The sequence below is a fragment of the Mustelus asterias genome, chromosome 7, assembly GCF_964213995.1.
Source record: "Mustelus asterias chromosome 7, sMusAst1.hap1.1, whole genome shotgun sequence".
In the NCBI taxonomy this organism is placed as follows: domain Eukaryota; kingdom Metazoa; phylum Chordata; class Chondrichthyes; order Carcharhiniformes; family Triakidae; genus Mustelus; species Mustelus asterias.
Genome location: NC_135807.1, coordinates 96,094,949 through 96,118,466, shown reverse-complemented (window position 1 = coordinate 96,118,466; position 23,518 = coordinate 96,094,949). Strand labels below are relative to the sequence as shown.

The 23,518-nt window shown below is 41.1% G+C and overlaps 1 protein-coding gene across 5 annotated transcripts in view; it reads right to left on the bottom strand.

Annotated features, from left to right (window-relative positions):
- Positions 1-23,518, bottom strand: part of LOC144495865 (activin receptor type-1-like) — a 70,474-nt gene that overhangs the window by 34,195 nt on the left and 12,761 nt on the right. For 2 of the 5 annotated variants that reach the window (XM_078216528.1, XM_078216529.1), the window contains 3 exons: positions 16,611-16,690; positions 9,529-9,783; positions 4,594-4,845 (listed from right to left, as the gene is read on the bottom strand). In XM_078216528.1, coding sequence (XP_078072654.1) covers positions 4,594-4,845; positions 9,529-9,783; positions 16,611-16,677 — 574 coding nt within the window. In that variant the 5' untranslated portion in view covers positions 16,678-16,690. The remainder of the gene's footprint in view (positions 1-4,593; positions 4,846-9,528; positions 9,784-16,610; positions 16,691-23,518) is intronic. The other 3 variants (XM_078216530.1, XM_078216531.1, XM_078216532.1) reach the window with 3 other exon arrangements.

The following is a 23,518-nucleotide window of genomic DNA, read 5'->3' as shown; positions in this document are numbered from 1 at the left end:
AGATTGAATGCACCACATTGCAGAATAAATAGCATATGCGGCCAAGACAGATATCACAGATTTCGCAACAACCCATCCAGAAGTCAGTAAACACTGACTCAACCAGTCTCGTTGAAACTCCGAGGCTTTTCAGTCTTCAATTTCTTTGGCCCTGGAATTCTCTCTAAACATCACTCCAATTCCAGGCAACCTCAATGGTGTCCACCTTGTGGGGTTTCAATCATTTCTCAATTTCCATGGATTCCTGAATCTGCACTTCAGCACCAACTCACAATGCATAACTTGGCCCTGCCAAGAGGAAGACTGCTGCTACCTTCGCTCCAACAGGCCACAGTGTGGAGTCACCAACCGTCAGCTGCTATCTTCAGTTGCCAGGGCTTATCCTGAGCCCTCTCCACTCAAGGTCTGTCAACTGTAGCCCTGCTTATAGCTTCTTTTTCTGCTCCTCTTTCTTAACTAGGATCTCACCCTGTCCTCTCTCGCTTTAGAACCTGTTCTTTCCTCCGCTCCCTGTTCCTTACCTGAGACACTTTATTCGACAGGGTAGATGTTGAGAAAATACTTCCCTTTCGGGGAATCTAGAATGAGAGGCCATAGTTCCAAAATACAGAATTGCCCATTTAAGATGGATGTTAAATTGGGGATTGTTTTTCTCTCAAAGGGTCATAACACTTTGGAATTCTCAACCTCAGAGAGGGGTGGAGACAGGGTCATATTCAAGGTAACATTTTTCAAGGTAGATTTGAACAGATATTTGGTCTACAATGAAGTCTAGGTCAGGAGGAGGGCTGGCAGGAAAGCCAAGTGAGGCTGCAATCAGACCAGGCATTTCTTTACTGAACAGTGGGGTAGCAGGTTCAATGGGCCAAATGGCCTACTCCTCATCCTATTCCTCATGTTCTTGTATGCTAGTTTAACTGTAGGTGTTTAGGCATCTTTCTGGCAATTCTATGCTGCATTTCCTCCAAGACCTTTCTGAAGGTATGGTGTCCAGGACTCCACACAGTACTCCACAAATGGTCTAACCAGTGCTTTGCAAAGAGGAAGCATGACGTCTAACAACTTGTATACTAATCCTCCAGATATAAAGGCCAGAATTTCAACAGTCATTTTGATTATTTTCTTGACCTGTTCATGCCATTTCAATGAGCTGTGTAGTTGGACCCCAAAGTCTCTTTTGATAACTGTTCTTAGTTTTCCAACATTTAGAAAGTACCCTGTGCTTTTCATCTTTGGCCCAAAGTGGATGGCTTCACATTTGCCTGCATTGAAATCCAATTGCCACAGTTTTGCACGTTCATCTATCAGTATGAATTTGTACTGTTCTGTCTCCATCCACTTTGCTCACAAAGCAGCCCTTTCTTTGTGCCATTGGCAAACTTGGATATGTGACTTTCTATTCCATTGTCTAAATCATTGATAAATACTTGAGCCCTAAACACAGATTTCTGCTGGACTACCAGGTCTGTTAATTACTGTACCAGTGTTGTCTCCTGCCATTTAGCGAATTTCCTAACCAGGTCAATAATTTGCTGTCAATTCCCTTAGCCACTACTGCAGTTACCTCTTCAAAAATTCAATCAGAGTCATCAGGCATGGCCTACCCTTAACAAATGCAAAATTTTGTTAAATATAAAATTTATTTTTTAAAACACAAGCTGTTGTTCATGCGTACTTCAATTTTAAAATGTCACAGGTAAACAAGTAAAGCTGTTCCTGCCCAAAGCAAATAGCGCACTTACATGTGAACTTTAAAATTAAAGTCAATGCCAATGCCTAATTATATTTTGACCAATTGGGCAGCACGGTTGACACAGTGGTCGCACTGCTGCCTCTCAGCACCAGGGCCCAGGTTCAATTCCAGTCTTGGGTGTCTGTGAAGTTTGCACGTTCTCCCCGTGTCAACGTGGGATTCCTCTGGGTGCTTTGGTTTCTCCCCACAGTCCAAAGATGCGCAGGTTAGGTGGGTCGGCCATGGTAAACATGTGGTGTTACGGGAATAGGGCCGAGGGGAGGGCCTGGGCGGGATGCGCTTTCAGAGAGTCAGTGCAAACTCAATGGGCCGAATGGCCTCTTTCTGCACTGTAGGGAATCTATGATAAGTAACTGCCACATTTCAAATGTGGGCATCAAATATTGGGGATTTTACTCGGAAACTTTTGGCAGGAACTTGCAATTTGTTTTCAGAACTCTTGATATCCAAGAGCTTTGCTAACAAACTTTACTGATGTTTCTTTTGGTTAGAGGTTTCAGAGAAAAGTGATTATCTGAAATTTGACCACACTTCAATTATGAAGAAACTATTTAACACATTTTCTGTTCCCCTGCATCATTTTCCAAATTATTCCTCAAGTTTCCTCATGTGATCTTCAACATATGTCTCCTGTTATGTCCTTCTATTGCACTCGTCACTTTTAATACCTCTTCAGATATTTCCACAGGTTTTTATTGCAGATTTTTAAAAAATGTTTGGTCTTGAACTTAGTTTATCCTATTTAACAATTATGATTAAATTGGTGTTAAGTATATCTTTTTTGTCAGGTGGTTCAAATTCCCAATAAAATGCCATCAAAAAGTTGTATGCTCCAAGGGAAAATTCAAGGGCAGGGTGGGGGCAAAAACAGAATATACTGGTTCCCAAATCCAGGCAGCGCTGCTGAAATTCTCCACTGGAAGTTAGTGGCTCTACATAGAATGTGCAGAAGAAACAGACGCCCTTCAGTTCCTGCTTATATAGGCCACACTCACCACCTACCATTCTATTTACTTACTCTAGACTTTGAGCATATCTCTTACACCCTCTCATGTGCTTATCTATTTTGCTTTTAAAAACATCTGAGCTATTGCCCTCAATTACTTCTTATAGCGGTGAGTTCCAGATCCCAACCACTGTCAGAGTAAAGAAATTTCTCATATTTCCTCTATGATTTATGTTTTGGCCCCTATCCATTTTTGGATAGTCTCCAGATTTATCCTGCCAGTCATTCATGAATTTTAAGACTTCTACCAGGTCACCACAAAGTTTCTTTTGTAAAGAAAAATACCTCAACCTATTAATTCAATCTTACCCAATATTAATCCCAATTATGAAACAATCACAAGATCTCAATGTAACTCAATTAATCCTGGTGTACAGCTCAGTACATTGTTACAAAGGCTGAGAGATAGTTCTACTTTTGTGTTCAAACTATTTCCATTTACCTTAAAGAGATACATGCCACCTCTTGTAATATATCAATGGTTTGGAATGGTTGCCTATGTCAAATTTCCTTAGATAAAGGCCAACCTTTCAAGATTGGACTATACTATACTGGCTTCCAGGCTGGATGAAAGTGGCAGCACAACTAAAACATGTTTGCACTCTCTGTAAAGATCACTGCAGCAGAGATTTTTGCTGACATTTAAACCATGTCTAATAATCTCCACGTGGATGCTTAATTAATCAAGTAGTACACATTGTACAGTACAATAAAATTCATACATTCTTGCTCAGCAGTAAGGCTCTTCTGTAGTTCTGCAGTTCAAATCAGTGGTGGTTAAAATGATTTTAGAACCTGCACAGATTGCAATGAATGTCAGTAATGCAGCCAATGAAAAGATCAGAGACCCACTATTTATTTGATTTACTCCTTAGGCTGAGAAGCTTTACACCTTTGACTGTATCTTTCCCTTTCGTGTCAGCTCACGTTGGTCAGACTCGTAGGAAAATTAATCGACCATTCAAAAAAGGGCAAATAATAGAAAAAATATCAGCTACTGAGTAAGGGAAATGTGTTGCGCTTTTCAGACAATGCACTGGAGGATTAGTAAATAACATTCTTACTGGACGATTCCCTGTATTCACTGTCAACACCATATTGGTATGGAATGTGCTATCCATAAAACAAAACAGCAAATAAATTACCATGCTGTTGTGCCAAAAATCTATGGTTTTACCTCTGGTTTTCTATGGTTAACTCACATTCATCTACCATCTTTAAAACCTTACAAAGGTTTTAAAAAGTCATATGAATTGGCTGCAACTGAATCCACACTCATTCTTGTTACAGAGTAGTAATGTTGGTTACTTGAAAGAGAAACCTCAAAGTTTAAAAATGGCTGTAATATCAGAGAGTTAAACTTTCAAAATATTTATCAATTCAATACACTTGGGCAGAGCAATTGTAAATTACACAAATTCATTCAGGCTGTTCAGGGAGTTTTAAAACTGTGAAACATTCCTCTGATTAATGCAGGTCGATCAGGCTTAGAAATGTATTGAGTATAGGGTAATGTATTGCAGTTCATTATTCAAAAAATCTGTTATCCTTTGTGGTCCCGTCAGCAAAAAAATGCATGTTTCATTTCATCAGCCCAAGGCTGCAGCAGAACGTGATGAAGGGGAGTAATGACAAAGGTGGCATAGTGGCAATGTCTGCACCCGTAATCCAGAGGCATGGGATACGGGATCTATGAACCACTTAGCAAGTATGCCACCACCCTAAGACACCAGAGTGGGATTTTCTGGAATAAATTGACGCTTTCAGGCAAACACAACATATATATTTATCCCCATGTTGATCACAGAACAAAACAAAACATTCTAATTCTTACCTGGAGAAACAAGGGGCATCGCTGTAATGTTCCTGTTACACAGGTCATCACTGCAGCATTGCACGACAGAATGTTTGGAGTGAGAGATCTTGCAGGACATTTCGACCTGCTCACGGGTAGCAAAACAACCTTTCTGGAACACTGGACGTTCTCCATTTTGTGTGACTGAAGCAAAACACTGCAGGCCCTTGCAAAGAGGCTCTGTTCCACACGTACTGCCCTCACAGATGCACTGAACACTTGAGCTATCTTCTTCGCCACGCACACAAAAAAGAGAACAAAATTGCACAAAGTTAGAATGGCCAAAGGAAACTTCATTAAATTCAACATTTCAAATCTCTCTGTGCGCAATTAAAACTCAGAAGCATGATTTTATAATTTTTATCATGTTCACTGAAACTGGTCAAACTTACCTGCTGGGAAAAGGCTGCCGAGATGAATTTAATACACCTCTCCCTGCCCATGCAGACCTAGCTAAACAGCCTTAGTCACATAAAAGGCAAATGGCACACTGCTAGGCTATCACACACTGGTGCAATGAAACCTCAATTTCATCTACAACCAACATATTTGACAGTCAGCTTATACAATTTCAGCCAGCAACATCTGCCAGTGAAGTGTTCCTCTTGTGTTTCTATTGAAGTGAAGGATTTTCATGTTGTCTCAAGAAGTCATTCTAACACTCTTTTCATATCTTCGTCTTGCTCTCCCACGAGAAATGTAGTTTTTCACTGACCCAGTGACCAGACTGGACACAGTTCATAAGTTCCAGTGGGTGTCCAGTGGAAATTAAGACCACGATGGAATAAATGGAACATTCTAAACTGGCATTTAAAGTTACATTTCCCAAATAAAGAAAATGGGCCATTCATCACAGGGCACGATAGCCCAGTGGTTACTAATGCCCGACCAGCGATCCAATAGTCACAAGTTCAAATCCAACCATGGTGATTTGGGGAATCGAATTTAATAAATTTAGTAAATTATGGGATAGTGCGAGTCATCATGAAAACTGCCAAATTATAAAACTGCTTCGCTAATAAAACAGGACAGCCTCAACCGGGATCTTGGATTCATGTCACACTATCTGTAACCCCCACGACTTGCCTGGGCTTGCAAAATCTCACTAACTGTCCTGGCTGGAGACAATACACATCTCTTTAACCTGTGCTTAACCCTCTCTCCACTCACATTGTCTGTACCTGTAAAGACTTGATTACTTGTTAAGACTCACAATTCAACCATTATCTTGTAATTGAGTTTGTGTCTATATATGCCCTGTTTGTGAACCGAACTCTTCACTTAGCTGATGAAGGGACAGCGCTCCAAAAGCTCGTGCTACCAAATAAACCTGTTGGACTTTAACCTGGTGTTGTGACACTACTTACTGTGCCTACCCCAGTCCAACATCGGCATCTTCACATTAATAAAACAGGAAATGTGGCCAAACCACAAGGGATATTAGAGATAGCATTAGATCCAAGGAAGTGGCATAAAAATTGACCAGAAAAAACAGAACTGAGATTTGGGAGCAGTTTAGAATTCAACAAAGGAGGACAAAGGGATTGAGAAGGGAAAATAGAGTACGAGAGTCAGCTTACAGCGAACATAAAAACTGACTATAAAAGCTTCTATAGGTATGTGAAGAGAAAAAAATTGGTGGACAAATATAGATCCCTTACAGTCAGAAACGGGAATTTATAATAGTTCGATCTTCACAAAGGAGGACACACACAACATACCAAAAACGTTGGGGAACACAGGGTTTAGTGAGGAGGAGGAACTGAAGGAAACCAGTATTAGTAGGGAAATGGTGTTGGGGAAATTGATGGATTGAAGGCCAATAAATCCCCAGGGCCTGATAATCTACATCCCAGAGTAGTTAAGGAAATGGCTCTAGAAATAGTGGATGCATTGTTGGTCATCTTCCAAGATTCTCTAGACTCTGGAACATTTCCTACGGATTGGAGGGTAGCTAATGTAACCTATTAAAAAAGAGTAGACTGAAAACAAAGAATTATAGATCGGTCAGCCTGAAGTGAGTAGTGGGGAGAATGCTACAGTCTATTATAAAAGATTCAACAGCAGAGCATTTGGAAAAAAAAACAGTGGTAGGATTGGACAGAGTCAGCATGGATATACGAAAGGGAAATCATGCTTGACAAATCTACTGGAATTCTTCAAGGATGTAACTAGTAACGTTGATTTAGACTTTCAGCAGGCTTTTGACAAGGCCCCACAAAATTAAAGCATATGGGTTCGGGTAGTGTTTTGAAATAGATAGAAAACCAGTTGGCAGAAAGGAAACAAAGAGTAGGCATAAATAAGACTTTTTCTCAAGTGGCAGGCAGTGACTAGTGGGGTACCATAGGGATCATTGCTAGTATCCCAGCTTTTCACGATGTACATTAATGATTTAGATGAGGGAACTAAATGTAATATCTCCAAATCTACAGGTGACACAAAGCTGGGTGCGTGGGTGAGCTGTGAGGAGGAAGGATGCAGAGATGCTTCAGTGAGTTTTGGACAAGTTGAGCGATTGGGCAAATGCATGGCAGATATAGTATAAAGCGGATAAATGTAAGGTTACCCACTTTGGTAGCAAAAACAGGAAGGCAGATTATCTAGATGGCTATAGATTGAGAGAGGGGTTATGTGTAACAAGACTTGCTTATCCTTGTACACCAGGCGGTGAAGACGGCAAATGATACATTGGCCTTCATAGTGAGAGGATTCAAGTACAGAAGCAGGGATGTTTGCTGCAGTTCAACAAGGCCTTGGTGAGACCATATCTGGAATAGTGTGTGCAGTTTTGGTCTCTTTACCAATTTCCTAACCAGATCAATAATTTGCTGTCAATTCTCCTAGCCACTACTTCAATCACCTCTTCACAAAATTCAATGAGATTCATCCAGGTTAACCTACCCTTTACAATATGACATGTATATTTTTCATGTGTACTTCACTCCTAAAAGATCACAAGTTTCCAGTCAGATAACACCAAAAGGTTGTATAGCCCAAGGAGAAATTCAAGGCAACCAGTATAACCTGGGCATTGTGGGAAAATAATAGCATAGACTGGTTCCCACATCCTGGCAGTGCCGCCAAAATTTTCTACTCTAAGTTAGTGATGCTACGTAGAGCATAGAGCAATGAAAAAAGCCATTCAGCCCAACTAGCCTGTTCATGTTCATACAGACCACACTCACCATATGCTTGTCTATTTTCCATTTGAAAGTATCTGAGCTGTTTGTCACGATTACTTCCTCTGATAGCAAGTTCCAGATTTCAACCACACTCGAGTAAATACATTTCTCAACATCATTCCCTGCAGGATTTATGAGCAGCTATCTTGTAGTTTTGGTGTCTACCCATTTTTGCACTCAATCTCCAGATTTATGCTGCCCAGTCATTCATGAATTTTAAGACCTCTATCAGGCTGGCGCGGTGGCACAGTGGTTAGCACTGCTGCCTCTCAGTGTCAAGGACCCGGGTTCTATTCCAGCCTCGGGTGACTGTCTGTGTGCAGTTAGCACATTCTCCCCGTGTACACGTGGGTTTGCTCTGAGTGCTCTGGTTTCCTCCCACATTCTAAAGATGTGTGGATTAGGTTGATTGGTTATGCAAAATTGATTCTTAAGTGTCAGGGGATTAGCAGGGTAAATAAGTGGGGTTACGGGATAGGGCCTAGGCGGAACTGTCGTCAGCTCCATGGGCCGAATGGCTTCCTTCTGCACTGTAGGGCTTCTACGATCAGGCCATCTCTAAGCTTCTTTTCTAAAGAGAAAAGCCTCAACCTTACCACTATTAATTCCAATTTTGAAACAATCACTAGATCACAGTTATGTAACTCAAATTACTAATCAATCCTGGTGTACAGCTCAGTACAATACTACAAAAGCTGTGAGACAGTTCTACTTTTTTGTTTAAACAACTTCCACTTACCTTAAAGAGATAGATGCTACCTCTTGTAATATATCAATGGTTTGGAGTGGTTGCCTGTGTCACATTTCCTTAGATAAGGGCAAAACTTTCACATGTACTATTCTATATTGCTTCCCAGGATGGACGAAAGTGGCAGCACAACGGAAACATGTTTGCCCTCTCAGCAATGCATCATTGCAGCAGAGATTTTGCTGACATTTAAACCATGTCTAATAATCTCCATGTGGATGCTTAATTATCAAGTAGAATGCATAGTGTACAGTACAATAAAATTCATACATTCGTGCACAGCAGTAAGGCGCTTCTGTAATTCTGCACTTCAAATCAGAAGTGGTTAAAATGATTTTAGAACCTGCATACATTGCAATGAATGTCAGTAATGCAGGCAGAGAAAAGATCAGAGACCCACTGTTTATTTGATTTACACATTTTCCTTAGGCTGAGAAGATTTACACCTTTGACTGTATCTTTCATGTCAGCTTACGTTAGTCAGACTTGTAGGAAAATGTGTAAATCGTGCTGTTTGCCACTATTGTGCCAGAAATCTATGATTAAATTGCAACAAAGCAACCATCTGTTAAACGCTCTAAGAGTTTAAAAAGTCAATTGAATTGGCTGCAACTGATTCCAAACTCATTCTTGTTACTATTCATTGAATTAATTAATTAAATGTTGGTTTCATAAAGGAATAACCTTAAAGTTTAAAAATGGCTGTTGAACCAGAATGTTAAACATTCAAAATATTTATCAATTCAATGCTCTTGGGCACAACAATTGCAAATTACACCAATTTGTTCTGGTAACAGCTCAGGGAATTTTAAACTGGGAAACACCCCTTCATTCATTGCCGCTGGATGCAAGGTTTTAATTGTAACAGTTCATTTTTCAAAAAGTATAATACACATGGAGAGGTGCCCCAGCAAAATGTGTTTTTGAAGAGTGATTTCATTAGCCCAAGGCTAAGAGGAATCAAGACATCCTGATTCTTACCTAGCGAGTGAAGCGGCATTACTGTCATGTTCCTGTTACACAGATTTTCATTGCAGCATTGCACTACAGAACGTTTGGAGTGGGAGATCTTGCAGGACATTTCAACCTGCTCACGAGTAGTGAAACAACCCTTCTGGAACACCGGAACTTCTCCATTTTGTGTGGCTGAAGCAAAACACCATAGACCCTTGCAAAGAGGCTCTGTCCCACATGTATGGCCCTCACAGATGCACTGAAGACTTGAGCTGTCTTCTTCTACACACAAGAAAAAGGGGAACATTTGCGCAATGTTAGAATGACCAGAGGCAATTTTTACAATAATTTATCAAATGCAACATTTTAAACCTTTTTGTGCACAAGTAAACTTGAAAAGTGCGAAATCATATTTCTATTGCATTCACTGAAACTGGTCAAACTTATCTGCTGGGAAAAGGCTGTAAAGGTGAATTTAATACACCTCTCCCTACCCATGCAAATATAGCTAAGCATCCTTATTCAAATAAAAGGTGAATGGGAAGCTCCTAATATAGACCACAATGGTGCGCTGAAATCTCAACTGCATCCACAATCAGCATGCTTGACAGTCACCCTTTACAATTCCAGCCAGCAAAGTGTTCCTATGTTCGTATATAGGCGGAGGATTTTCATGTTGTCTCAGGAAGTCATTCCAACACTCATTTCATATCTTCGTATAGCTCTCCCCTGAGAATTGTAGTATTTCACTGACACGGTGACCAAGCTGGAGATGCGGTTCCTAAGTATCAATGGATGTCAGTGGAAATTAATGCTATGATGGAATGAAAATAACATTCAAAACTGGCATTTAAAGTTACATTTCTCAAAGAATAAACAATTATTCATCACAGGGCACGAAAGCCTAGTGGTTATCGATTTCCCACCAGAAATCCAGTAGTCGCAAGTTGAAATCCAACCATAGTGATTTGGGAAGCTGAATTTAATGAATTCAGTAAATTGCGGGATAGCACGAAAAGGTGATTGTGAAAGCTGCCAAATTATAAAACTGCTTCACTAATGCCCTTCAGAGGGAGGGTATTTGTTACCCTTGGTCTGTCCTACACATGACTACAGCTTCCCCCCCCACCGCAGTCGATTCTTTACACTTTAGGGTAACCAGCAATGGCAGCATTTTCCTGCAGTGTCTCACACATCGAAAGAACAAATAAACACACATAATAGCATAACAATTTGTTCCTTCCTGTGAAGAATTTACGGCCCACTCTAGCTCTGCTTCTCAGTTTGGTTACTTTGCTCTTACATTTTTGTGAATGTTTAGACATTGAGTGTATTTCTCACAAAGGTCGATAAGATTTCTGGATATCAGGAATGTGGGGATAGTGCAGGAAGGTGGAATTCAGGCAGAAGACCAGCCATGGTCTTACTGAATGGGAAAGCAAACTTTAAGAGCTGAAATGGCTTTGTCCTGTTCCTATTTCTTTTATTATGATTCGAATTTCATTTTTTGTAGGTTTTCCCCTTCTTTCCATGGAATAACTTGTGTGTAGATGAGAACCATACAAAATCAGAATTTCATAAAGCAGGCAACGTCGATGGAAGGGCTGTATTTTTAAAGTATAAGGATTGTTAGGGACATTTTGGAAACAATGTTCAAAATAGAATCTGTAAAATATTTTTTAAAAGATAGAATCATAGAATCCTTACAGCGCAGGAGGCCATTCGGCCCATCGAGTCTGCACTGATCACAATCCCACACAAGCCCTGTCCCCCTCACATTAAGTGGCAATTTAGCATGGCCAATCAACCTAATCCGCACATCTTTGGAGTGAGGGGGGAAACCGGAGCACCCAGAGGAAACCCATGCAGACACGGGGAGAATGTGCAAACTCCACACAGACAGTGACCCAAGCTGGGAATCAAACCCAGGTCCTTGGCGCTGAGAGGCAGCAGTGCTAACCATTGTGCCACCCCAATAGAAATAGAATGCAATAGAAATATGATACTTTGCCTAAAATACAGTAAGAGAAAAATATAATTGAAAGGGTATCAGAATAGTGAGAAAGAACTGGATCTTAGTGGGTAGTTCATTTCGAGAGTTGGCCATTGGTGCAATGAGCTAAACTGCTTTATCCCACAATTTAAAATTCTGCAATTTCCGGATTAAGAGCTTTGGAATCATTAGAAAATCATCTGAATTGATGATTTAAAAAGCGTCCAGCTTTTTGAGATTTAGAAGAGTGCAGAAGGTTCAGGACCATGATGTAAGAAACGTCAGCAGAATTGGATTTATTCTCATTATTGTAATTAGAGGAGATTGTAAAATATATATCAATTAATGGGTCACCTCCTGGAAGTGGCTTTGTAAACTATAGGGGTATCATTGTTAGATCAGGAACGCGTTGTGAATCAGAAACCTGCGTGTGATCAATTTGCAACTTGAGCACTGTGGAGCCAATGGATGAGAAGGTAAACATACCACACGGAGAATGACAAATAGTCAACCCATCCAACCAGAACAGGCATGTGAGCATATCTATATAGCCAAACAGAACACGGTAGGATTGCTGAGCAAGGAAAATTAAATAGCTGGCTATAAATGCAGTAAAACATGACAAACAGCAAATAACGAAAAGACACAAGACTGCTGCGTGCACAAGTGGCTCTGAATATTGACAACCTTGTGCTTATTTGCAATAAGAGTTCTTAAATTGCAAGCAGCAGGAGGTTTGTGTAATATCAAAAAAAATCCCAAGGTGCTTTCACAGCTACAGGTATGGAAAGGGGAAGCCAGCTAAGAAAGGAGGAATGAGGTAGAGTGACTCAAAGTTCAGTCAAAGAGATGGGCTGTGATAAGAATTTTTAAAAGAAACATGGAAGAGCAGAATGGTTTCAGAAGCAAATTCAGGAATTAAATCCCAAGCAGTTTACTATCGAACATCAGGTGGATGGGGATGAGGGAGAGAACATAAAAGGCCAGATTTAGAGGAATGGCGTGTAAGGAGGTAAAAAAGGTATAGAGCTGGAAGCAATTGTGGAGACGAAATGTGGTGAAGATGTGGAGTGACTTGAAGGCAAGGATATTAAATTAGGCGTACTCGGGAGTGGAGGGCTTGTTTGGGTCTCCAAGGACAGGAACGATAGAACAGAATACTTTTGGACAAATTGAAGTTATGGAATCTGGAGGGGGGCAGACAGCATTGGCCAAATCAATATCTGGAAGTGACAAGAGAACTCATTAGGGTTTCAACACTCAAAAGGTCATGGCAGAGACCAGCTGTGTTACAGAAGTGGAACTCAGCAGTCTTTGTGATGGAGAAGGCAGGGAGTCCAAAGGCTTTGTTAAGGATTGAACAAATCAAGACTGCACTGAGTGCCTGAGCCCTTGGTGCTGGAGGTGGACTGAACTGGTGATACGGGAATGGGGTTTGTGCTAACAATCATCTCCAGCTGAGTTTTCAGTGCATCATTGTGGGATATACTAGGAGCGTGCCATTCACCTTTTATTTGAATAAGGATGCTTAGCTTTGTCTGCGTGGGCAGGGAGAGGTGTATTAATTTCACATCTACAGCCTTTTCCCAGCAGGTAAAAGAAAAATATAATTGAAAGGGTATCAGAATAGTGAGAAAGAACTGGATCTTAGTGGCTAGTTCATTCAGAGAGTTGGCCACTGGTGCAATGAGCTAAATGGCTTCATCCTATTTTTTTTTAAATTCTGAAATTTTTGGATTAAGAGCTTGGGAATCATTAGAAAATCACCTGAATTGATGATTTAAAAAGTGTACAGCTTTTTGAGATTTAGAACAGTGCACGGAAGATTCAGGACCATGATGTGAGAACTGTCAGCAGAATTTGATTTATTCTCAAGATTGTAATTAGAGGAGATTGTAAAAAATACACATCAATTAATGTAAAAGATCACCTTCTGGAAGTGGCTTCATATACTATAGGGGTATAATTGTTAGACCAGGAACACGGTGTGTGATCATTTGTAACAACTTGAGCAAATTCTGATTTACCCAAGACTGAATGTTAGACTAAGTCTGACAAAACAGAGGCAGCTGAAGCAGATAATGTTCAAGTAGAGACCAAGGCATACAAACCTGATATAGAGTATATACAAAGACAGAAGTGTCATTGATCAGTTATTTTTAAGGAGAGTGGTAAATGTATTGAAGGGTTTAAAATTAGAAGCTTCAGCATGTGTCATTTGATGTTGTATTTAGTTATTTACATGACATGAAGATTATGTCCAACAAGGGCTGGAACCAGAGCTAATCCTTTGCAAACCAAAATGTTCACTGCAAATGCTACCATCAAAGTTTTGTAGGGGCAGAATCTTCAAAGTGAGCACAGTGGAGACATAAGAATCATAGAATTCTACAGTGTAGAAGGAGGCCATTTAGCCCATCCAGTCCACACCGACCACAATGCCACCCAGGTCCTATCCCCATAGCCCCATGCATTTACCCTAACTAGTCCCCTGACACTAAGGGGCAATTTCACATGGCCAATCCACCTAACCCGCACATCTTTGGACTCTTAGCATAAGAACATAAGAATTAGGAGCAGGAGTTGGCAATTCAGCCCCTTGAGCCTGCTCAGCTATTCTATATGATCATGGCTGATCTCATCTCAGCCTCAACTCCATTTTCCTGCCCATTCTCCATGACCCTTCAACCCATTACCAATTATAAATCTGTCCATCTCCTCTTTAAATTTACTCAATGTCCCAGCATCCATTGCACTCTGGGGTAGTGAATTCCACAGATCCTTCGGGAGAAGTAATTTCTCCTCATCTGTTTCAAATCTGCTACCCCCTATCCTAAAACTATAACCTCTAGTTCTAGATTGCCCCACAAGAGGAAACATCCTCTCTTATGTCTACTTTATCAATCCCCTTTATCATTTCATATACCTCAATTAGATCTCCTCTTTCTTCTAAACTCTAGGGAATGTAGGCTTAAACTGCTCAATCTCTCTTCATAAGACAAACCACTCACCTCTGGAATCAATCTACACAATACTCCAGGTGTAGTCTCATGTAGAGCAAGTTACTCCACACAAAGCTGTTTGGGGGAGATTGGATAGTCTGAAGAGATAAAGCACGCTCACCTCACTTGGGAAAATAATTTCAGCATTATTGATCTCTCAGGGTCAATACATTTAAGGGACATGCAATTCGTTAACTAGAGGCACCTGCAGTGGAGCAGCAATAGTTCAACTACTCCACCCAGCCCACAGTGGAGCAGTCTTGTGTGTCATTCAAGGTGAAGGGGGGGAGGTTTAACACAGATATCAGACGGACATATTTTACACAGAGGGTGGTGGGGGCCTGGAATGCGCTGCCAGGCAAGGTGGTGGAGGCGGACACACTGGGAACGTTTAAGACTTATCTAGACAGCCATATGAACGGAGTGGGAATGGAGGGATACAAAAGAATGGTCTAGTTTGGACCAGGGAGCGGCGCGGGCTTGGAGGGCCGAAGGGCCTGTTCCTGTGCTGTATTGTTCTTTGTTCTTTGTCACCTGCTTCTACCATCTACAATGAGCATGTTACTGAAGGACATAAAAGATACAAGATTTAAGAATGAGCAAAAATCCAGCAAGCAAAAAAGAGGAAGGGAACAGTGAAAAAAAATTCTCTGAAGCAATAGAGAAAAGTGTTTTCAGAGACTGTATATTTTCTAGTATACATACATGTACAGTTAAAATACTTAAGTTGTCATAGTTTACTTGTTTGAGTGTAAATGCACCAAGCACACAGGCCTTCACCAGGGAGGGCTTTAATCATACAGCGCACAGGAAAATCTGGCTATGGTAAATAAAGTGTGTTTGCTCTTCACAAACCAAAAGCAACTTGTGCCGAAAAGCTAAATAAACCACTGTACCAGGTGAACTCATTTGTATCCTCATGCAAATTCCATTTATATTTAATTAGACATCTGCTGGAACTGAGTTTTCCTCTCATTGAAAGAGTTTTGTTTTAAATATAGTCACAACCATTCAAGGTGTGTCCCAATATTGAAATAGAAACATGCATAGAAAATAGGATCAGTGGGTGGCCATTCACCCCTTCATTATCATGGCTGATCATCAAATTTAATACCCTGCTCCCGCCTTCCCCCATATCCCTTGATCCCTTTAGCCCCAAGAGCTATATCTAATTCCTTCTTGAAATCACAATGTTTTGGCCTCAACTACTTTGAGATAGTGAATTCCACACATTCACCACTCTCTGGGCAAAGAAATTTCTCCTCACCTCAGTCCTAAAAGGTTTGCCTCATCCTCAAACCATGACCCCTAGTTCTGCACTTCCACACCATTGGAAATATTCTTTCTGAATTTACCCTGTTAAAACTTTACAAGTTTCTATGAGATCCCCTTTCAATCTCCTAAACTCCAATAAATACAATCCTAACTCAGTCTCCCCTTATGTGACCAACCTGCTATCCCAGGAATCAGCCTGGTACACCATTGCTGCACTTTCTCTATAGCAAGAACATCCTTCGTCAGATAAGGGCACCAAAACTGCACACAATACTCGAGGTGTGGCCTCAACACTTTATACAATTGCAGTAAAACGTCCTTATTCCTATACGCAAATCTTCCAAAGGCCAACAATACCATTTGTCTTCTTTACTGCTTGCTGTATCTGCGACTGATGCACGAGGACACCAAGGTCTCACTGAGTATCCACCTCCCTCAATTTACACCCATTCAAATAATAATCTGCCTTCCTATTTTGCTACTGAAGTGGATAGCCTCACATTTATCCACATCATACTGCAGCTGCTATACATATGTCCAGTCACTCAGCCTGTCCAAATCACACTGAGGCATGTCTGTATTCTCCTCACAGCTCACCCTCCCACCCAACTTTGCATCATCTGCAAGTTTGGAGAGGATATATTTAGTCCCTCTTCCAAATCATTGATATATAATGTGAACAGTTAGGGCCATAGCACAGATCCCTGCAGAACCCCACAATGAAGTAAGAGATAACAACTTTACCCATTCATAAGTGAACGACAAATCCAGTATAGCGTGAAAATTGGAACCAAAGATTTAATGGATATTTAGCTGCTTATAAGAAATGTGCAACATACCTTTAGCTCCACAATGAAAGATTTTTGGGACCAAAACCAAGAGTAGAAGGATGCTGCATTGGGCCATCAGGAAAAGGTTGCTGCAAAACAAAGATAGACTCGTTTAGATGGGACATCGTATTTTATTCTCTCCATTCTTCTTAGGTTTCCTGGAGCAAAACTACATTTGTTAGCCACTATGTCACCCTGCTGCTGTGCTTTTGCTAATTGCACTGGACTGACTACACAGGGATGCATCAGAGTTGTTCTGTGCAGTTCACTGAATTTCCAACATGGTCTCGACTCAGCACTTGCCTGCCTTGCTCAAGTACAGAGCTGAACGGATAGGGTCACAGATATGTTTAAATGCCTCCCAGCACAAGGTTGATGCTCTGCCATGCACAATTATCTTTTAGTGAATGAATGACTCTTCTTATCTATATATCCAGCACAGATTGAGATTTATGTTGATTGAAATGTTCAGATGTTTCTAGGAATTAACCTCTTGGATAAACACAAGAACATATATTTATATAGCACCTTTAACATAATGAACCATCCCAAGGCACTGCATTGGGACATTACAAAACACAGTTTGAGCCACATAAAGAGAATTAGACCAGCTGGCCAAAATCTTGGACCAAGAGGTCAGTTTTAAGGAATGTCTTAAAGAGATACCCGAGGTAATGTTGCAGGAGCAGCAAGAGAAGCCATTACGATTAGATAGATAATAATGTAACCAGGCGAGAGCAGTCCCATTAAGCTGAACAACAGTGAAGAGGCCTTGGACTGAAGGGAGCAGAGATGATGGCTGCTCCGCAGGGAACGGCAAGGGTGAGAGAGAATAATGGTTTTATTGGGGATGAGAACATTGACCTCTACAATCTATCAAGACCTAAAGCAAAGATAAAAACATGCTGTATCCTGATCAGGGAACTCCTCTCCCCTGACGATGTTGCACTAATCGCCTACATGGCAATTCAACTACAAAGTTTCAAGGATTCATACATGCCTGTAACTTGTTGTCCCTGACAGTGTCAAGAAAACTGTGGTCATGGGACAAGCTTGCATTTCTGCCCCTGATCATATTACATTACTCCAGATGGTTAGCAAATTCTGCTGCCTCAGGTACACAGTGACAATCTGTCTTTTGATGCCGAGCTTGATACGCACATGGGGAAAGCAGCATCATTGGTCAACTCGTGAAATGCTAAACTGACCTTTAGGACCAAGCTGATGGTTTATAAGGCCTGTGTTATCAGCAACTTGTATGTCTGTGAAATATAGGTGATTTACAGCTATCAGAAAAAGTTCAATAATTTCCTCTTCACTACCTGTGCTGGAGTATGAGTATATCCTGGTAGGACGGAACCATGAAGGCACTAGTCCTTTCAAAGACAGAGCTCCCAAACGCGTGGCACTCAAACAGAGGCGACTTTGGTAGCTCAGCCACTTCCACAGGATAAAAGATGGGCACATACCCAAGGGCCTTCTGTACGGTGAGGTAGCTGGAGCCAGATGACCAGTGGTACACTCATTCAAGAACGCTTGCAAGCATGACATGAACACCCTAAACATCAACTATCACACTGGGAGTCAATAGCTGACAAACAAGGGAAATGGCAACACCTCTCGTGGGCTGGCAATCACTGTCATGATGACCACTGGCTACTGCAGCTTGGCAACAGGTGCCAATGCTGAAAACAACCCACACCACCACTTGGCAGATTCACATGTGACACTTATGGCTGAACCTATCTCAAGGATTGGCCTATTCACCCAACAGCAAAGGGTCACCAAAGACACTCACCTAAATGGATTATTTGCTGCTTGCCCAGCATCTCTCATTGTTGGAAGGATGCTAACACAACACCCAGGATATCAAAAGGTGGAGGCGAGAGTGTGGTGGAGTAAATCAGTAGCTGCTGAAATGCAGCGGATGGAGATGGTCAAAGGCCAAACAGCTGGGATTTTGAGATTACAGTTGTAAAACTTGAAAAGGGGAAAATCTACAGCAGTGTAGGGAAAGAGCAGGCTAGTGGGGACTATTTGTATAACTCCCTCAAAGAGCTGGCACCACATGATGGGCCAAGTGGCCTCCTTCTATGCTGTATATTTCTGGTTCAGATGACACCGTCATTTGAATACTATTGTAACTCAAGTTCCAGAAAGATGCATTGTAACTTCAGTAAAATACTTATCTACTATTCAACAAAACCAACTGAGCACAAGTGGGAAAAAAGAGGCACACCTATTGTATGACAGACAGCGTGTAACTAACAAAAGTTTATGACTTTCAGTAATTGTATGTTTATAGTTCAGTTTCTAACCTAAAATGGGCTAAGATACTAAAATTAAACACATTTCATGTGATAATGAATGCATGCCTAAAAGGAATACGCTGGTGATTTGCTTTGGGAGCCAAAAATAAGAGCAAATAGTGACACCCAATAATTTTACCAACATGTCCTGACCAATGGATGCTACCATTCCTTTCTTCCTACTGAGACACTCAGCATTTTGCTCACTGAACATTCACTATCTTTCAAAGATAATTGCATTCAAACGAGATCTTCTTACCCACAAACATAGGGACTTAAACAATGGCATTGCAGATCAACCCACGCTGCATAAATCTTTCCATCATGGCATCCACTACATTTCTTGTTTTATGTTCGATACATTGTCCTTCATTGCAGACTCAGCAGATGGTCTCCGTGGATGGACCTCATGCCTCACTCACCCTACAACAAAGCTAATGTGTAAATGTTGTGCTCAAACTAAGTGCCCTCATCACAATGCCTTGGTTACTGGAATAGATCACAGCCACCACGATGATCTCATTTTTCAGTAGCTGGAAGAATATACCATCAGACATTGCAGTTGGTACAAACTTGATTTGTAACTGCCTTGGAATGTCAAAACAAATAGACACTGTCCTACACACTAACTCTGAATGAAACCAGCCCTGAATGTGGTTTATCTGCTGCAGTGGAGCCTCTGACTAACACCACCGTGGTTGGCTCCAGACAAAATAGGTTCTTTTGTGCAATGTTTACCAAGGTGTAGTTCTTCTGAAGCTATCACTGGATGTTTATATTGCGCTTTTAACATAGAAAAAGATCCCAAGGCACTTCAGAAGCATAAAAAAAGGAGACGGAGCCAAAGAAAGGGATATTAGCAGATCAAAAGTTTGGTCAAACAGGCAGATTTAAAAGGAAGTGGAGGGACAGAGGTTTGGGAGCAGAATTCCAAAGCATGGGACCGTAGGCCATCGGCAGTGGATTGAGGGGATTGTGGATACAGAGTCAGAAGAACACAGGGCTCTGTGGCAACTGCAAGTTACAGACATTGTGCTCAGCCCGAAACAGTGCAAGGTAAGAGAATGGAATTGGTCACAATGCTAAGGAATTTACGCATGGGTCAAAGATTGGAGATATTCAAACATGGGGCTGCAGAAAGATGGTAGGCAATAAATACATCCAACAATTTGAGCAGAAAAAGGTCAGAGATGGGGTGCTAATTTACAAAAGCAGGATTTTCCAGTCGGATCTTTTGTGCAGAATGATGGCAGTACCCATGTTATAGGAACCATTTATGTCAGCTAGCATAGGGGTGTGAGGAAGAGAAGTTGAATGGTCAGGCAGCTTAGTGAGAATGAGGGTTAAAAAATATGAAGTAGACTCATATTAAATATGAGCCTGCAGAGAACATGAAGGGAGATAAGTGAGGGGTGCATGAGAGAGCCTGGAGCATGCTTAGTTTGATGGATAAGGAAAATACAGTAGGTGCAACTAAATTGATAGCTAATGACAAAGAAGTCTGTCTATGAGTTTCTTGTCCTTGCCGTTGAATGAGTGAGAGCAGATAGCAATGGGGTTTAAGATGACAAATGGAAACAGAGAAAATAAGTTGTATGTTATTTGTTCTCCAGGATGATCCAGAACCATATTTTTTTTTAGGGAAGAGCCAGGGCCATGATGTCACCAGCAGATCTGATGGTGGATGGCTAAATCTTTTGTGCAGCCAATACGTCAGAGTCTGTGCCCCTTGGGACTTGAGTGTCGGTCTAGGCCATACTGGAAGGGACAACCCTTACAGAGCCATCAAGAGTCAGAACCCTGGTTGATTTTACCTTCACTAACTGCCTGGGCCTTGGCACCTCCCTCTGTGACTGGATCCTGAACTTCCTAACTCGCAGACCACAATCAGTAAGGATAGGCAACAGCATGATCATTCTCAACACCGGTGCCCCACTAGGCTGTGTTCTCAGCCCCCTACTATACTCCTTTTCCATCTATGACTGTGTGGCCAAATTCACCTCCAATTTCAAGTTTGCTGACGACACCACTGTAGTGGGTTGGATCTCAAACAACGACGAGACAGAGTGCAGGAATGAGACAGAGAATCTGGTGAACTGGTGCAGCAACAATAATCTCTCCCTCAATGTCAACAAAACGAAGGAGATCGTCATTGACTTCAGGAAGCGTAAAAGAGAACATGCCAGTCTACATCAACAGGGACGAAGTAGAAAGGGTCGAGAGCTTCAGGTTTTTGGTGTCCAGATCACCAACAACCTATAGTTAAGAAAACCCACCAACGCCTCTACTTTCTCAGAAGACTAAGGAAATTTGGCATGTCAGCTGTGACTCTCACCAACTTTTACAGATGCACCATAGAAAGCATTCTTTCTGGTTGTATCACAGCTTGATATGGCTCCTGCTCTGCCCAAGACCGCAAGGAACTACAAAAGGTCGTGAATGTAGACCAATCCATCACACAAACCAGCCTCCCATCCATTGACTCTGTCTACACTTCCCGCTGCCCCGGCAAAGCAGCCAGCATAATTAAGGGCCCCACATACCCCGGGCATTCTCTCTTCCATTTTCTTCTGTTGGGAAAAAGATACAAAAGTCTGAGGTCACATACCAACCGACTCAAGAACAGCTTCTTCCCTGCTGCTGTCAGACTTCTGAATGGACTTACCTTGCATTAAGTTGATTTTTCTCTACACCCTAGCTATGACTGTAACACTACATTCTGCACTCTCTCATTTCCTTCTCTATGAACGGTATGCTTTGTCTGCAAAGCGCACAGAAACAATACTCTTCACTGTATGCTAATATATGTGACAATAATAAATCAAACCAAACCTTGTTACGGTGATTTTTGCAAATATCAAAAGGAACTATCTTGTATTTACATACAAGACAGTATTGGGAATAGCATGTTTTCTATACTTCCTAAGAAGTATCTGTGGACATAATGGATTGTATTTAGATTGTTTCTATGGTTTTTGTGTGAAATGCCTAATTTGATTCTTGGATTATCCTACAGAAAACCAATTTAAGTTCACCAAAAGGAATCAAGGACAGAGCAGCATGTAGTTTGATGGCAAATTTCCAACTGCTATATTACGCTATTCTATTAAGAGAAAGCCATGAACTTGATAATCAAGAGAGTCATATTTAGAATAAGATAGCTTTAACTGGGCTCAATCTAACATTTGTTTAGGATCACATGCAAAAAGGTGAAAAAATGTAACTTCTATTGCAACTTTCTTCACAATTCAATTTCTATTCAAAACCTCTCTGACACTGTCCTTTGTTGCTTAATTTCTCTCCCTCATTCTGTCCCCAAATATCCTCTTTCACAATAAAACATATTGGGATAGTTTATGTGAAACATGTAATAGAATCTAATAAGTTGCAACTTGCATTCAATTTCAAAGAAGAAAGCAAGACAAGCCTAGGAGCACTGGAACTGGTAGGCCACTTAATCCCTCAAGTCTGTTCTGCCATTCAATCAGATTATTGCTGACCTGTGATCCAACTTCATACACAGAATCTGCCTTTGCTACATGCCCCTTAACACCTTTAACAAAAGTCTACCAATAAATAACCTAGCATTAATTGCCATTTATGGAAGAGAGTTCCAAACTTCAATGCTATGTGTAGAAGTGCTTCCTAATTTCACTCCAAGGAGGTCTGGCCCTAATGTTTGTAATGTCCTTACTTGCATTACTGGATATTTATGTAGCGCCGTGGGTGCTCTTATCAGTAGAAATAGTTTTGTCTTTCTATATGGAAATAGTTTCTATCTAGCCTATGCGTTCTCCTTAAAATTTTGAAACATTTAATCAAATCACCTTTTAACTGTCTAAGTTTCACGGAATACAAACCTTCTTTGTGAAATCTTTCTTTGCAATTTAACCCTTGGTGCTCAGATAACATCCTGGAACATACTGCATTCTCTCCAAGGCAGTATATTTTTCAGTGTGCACCCAGAACTGCTCATGGTACTTCAGGTATGGTCTAAATGGCACTTTAGACAACTTTGACTCCCTTGTTTTCTGGACCTCTAGGAATAAAGGCCGGTATTCCATCAGCATTTTTTGATTATTTTCTTGATCTATTTTGATGATCTATGTACCTGGACCCCAAGTTGGAGCAGGACATTTAGAAAATCATACTATCAGACAGGGTCAACATGGTATTTTACGACAAATCATGTTTGACAAATTTTTGGTTGACAAGGAGAGTTTCAGGTTATGGGGAGAACAGGCTACAACCAGATCCTGGGGCAAGCAGGAAAGGCCATAACCAGATCAGTCAGGTTTGAGTGACCGAATAGCCTACTCCTATTTCTAATGTTAATGATTTTTACTCTGGATTGCTCCTTGTCCTATGTGGTAAATATGGAAGAGGAAAAGCCTTAGATTACAGGATGACATAGACGGGCTGGTCAGATGGGAAGAAGTGACAAATGGAATTTAACCCTGAAAAGTGAGGTGATGCATTTTGGGAGGACGAACATAACAAGGGAATACCCAATGAACGGTAGGATGCTAGGAAGTACAGAGGACTGGAGGGACATTGGTGCGCGTGTCCATAGAACCTGAAGGCAGCAGGACAGGCAGATAAGGTGGT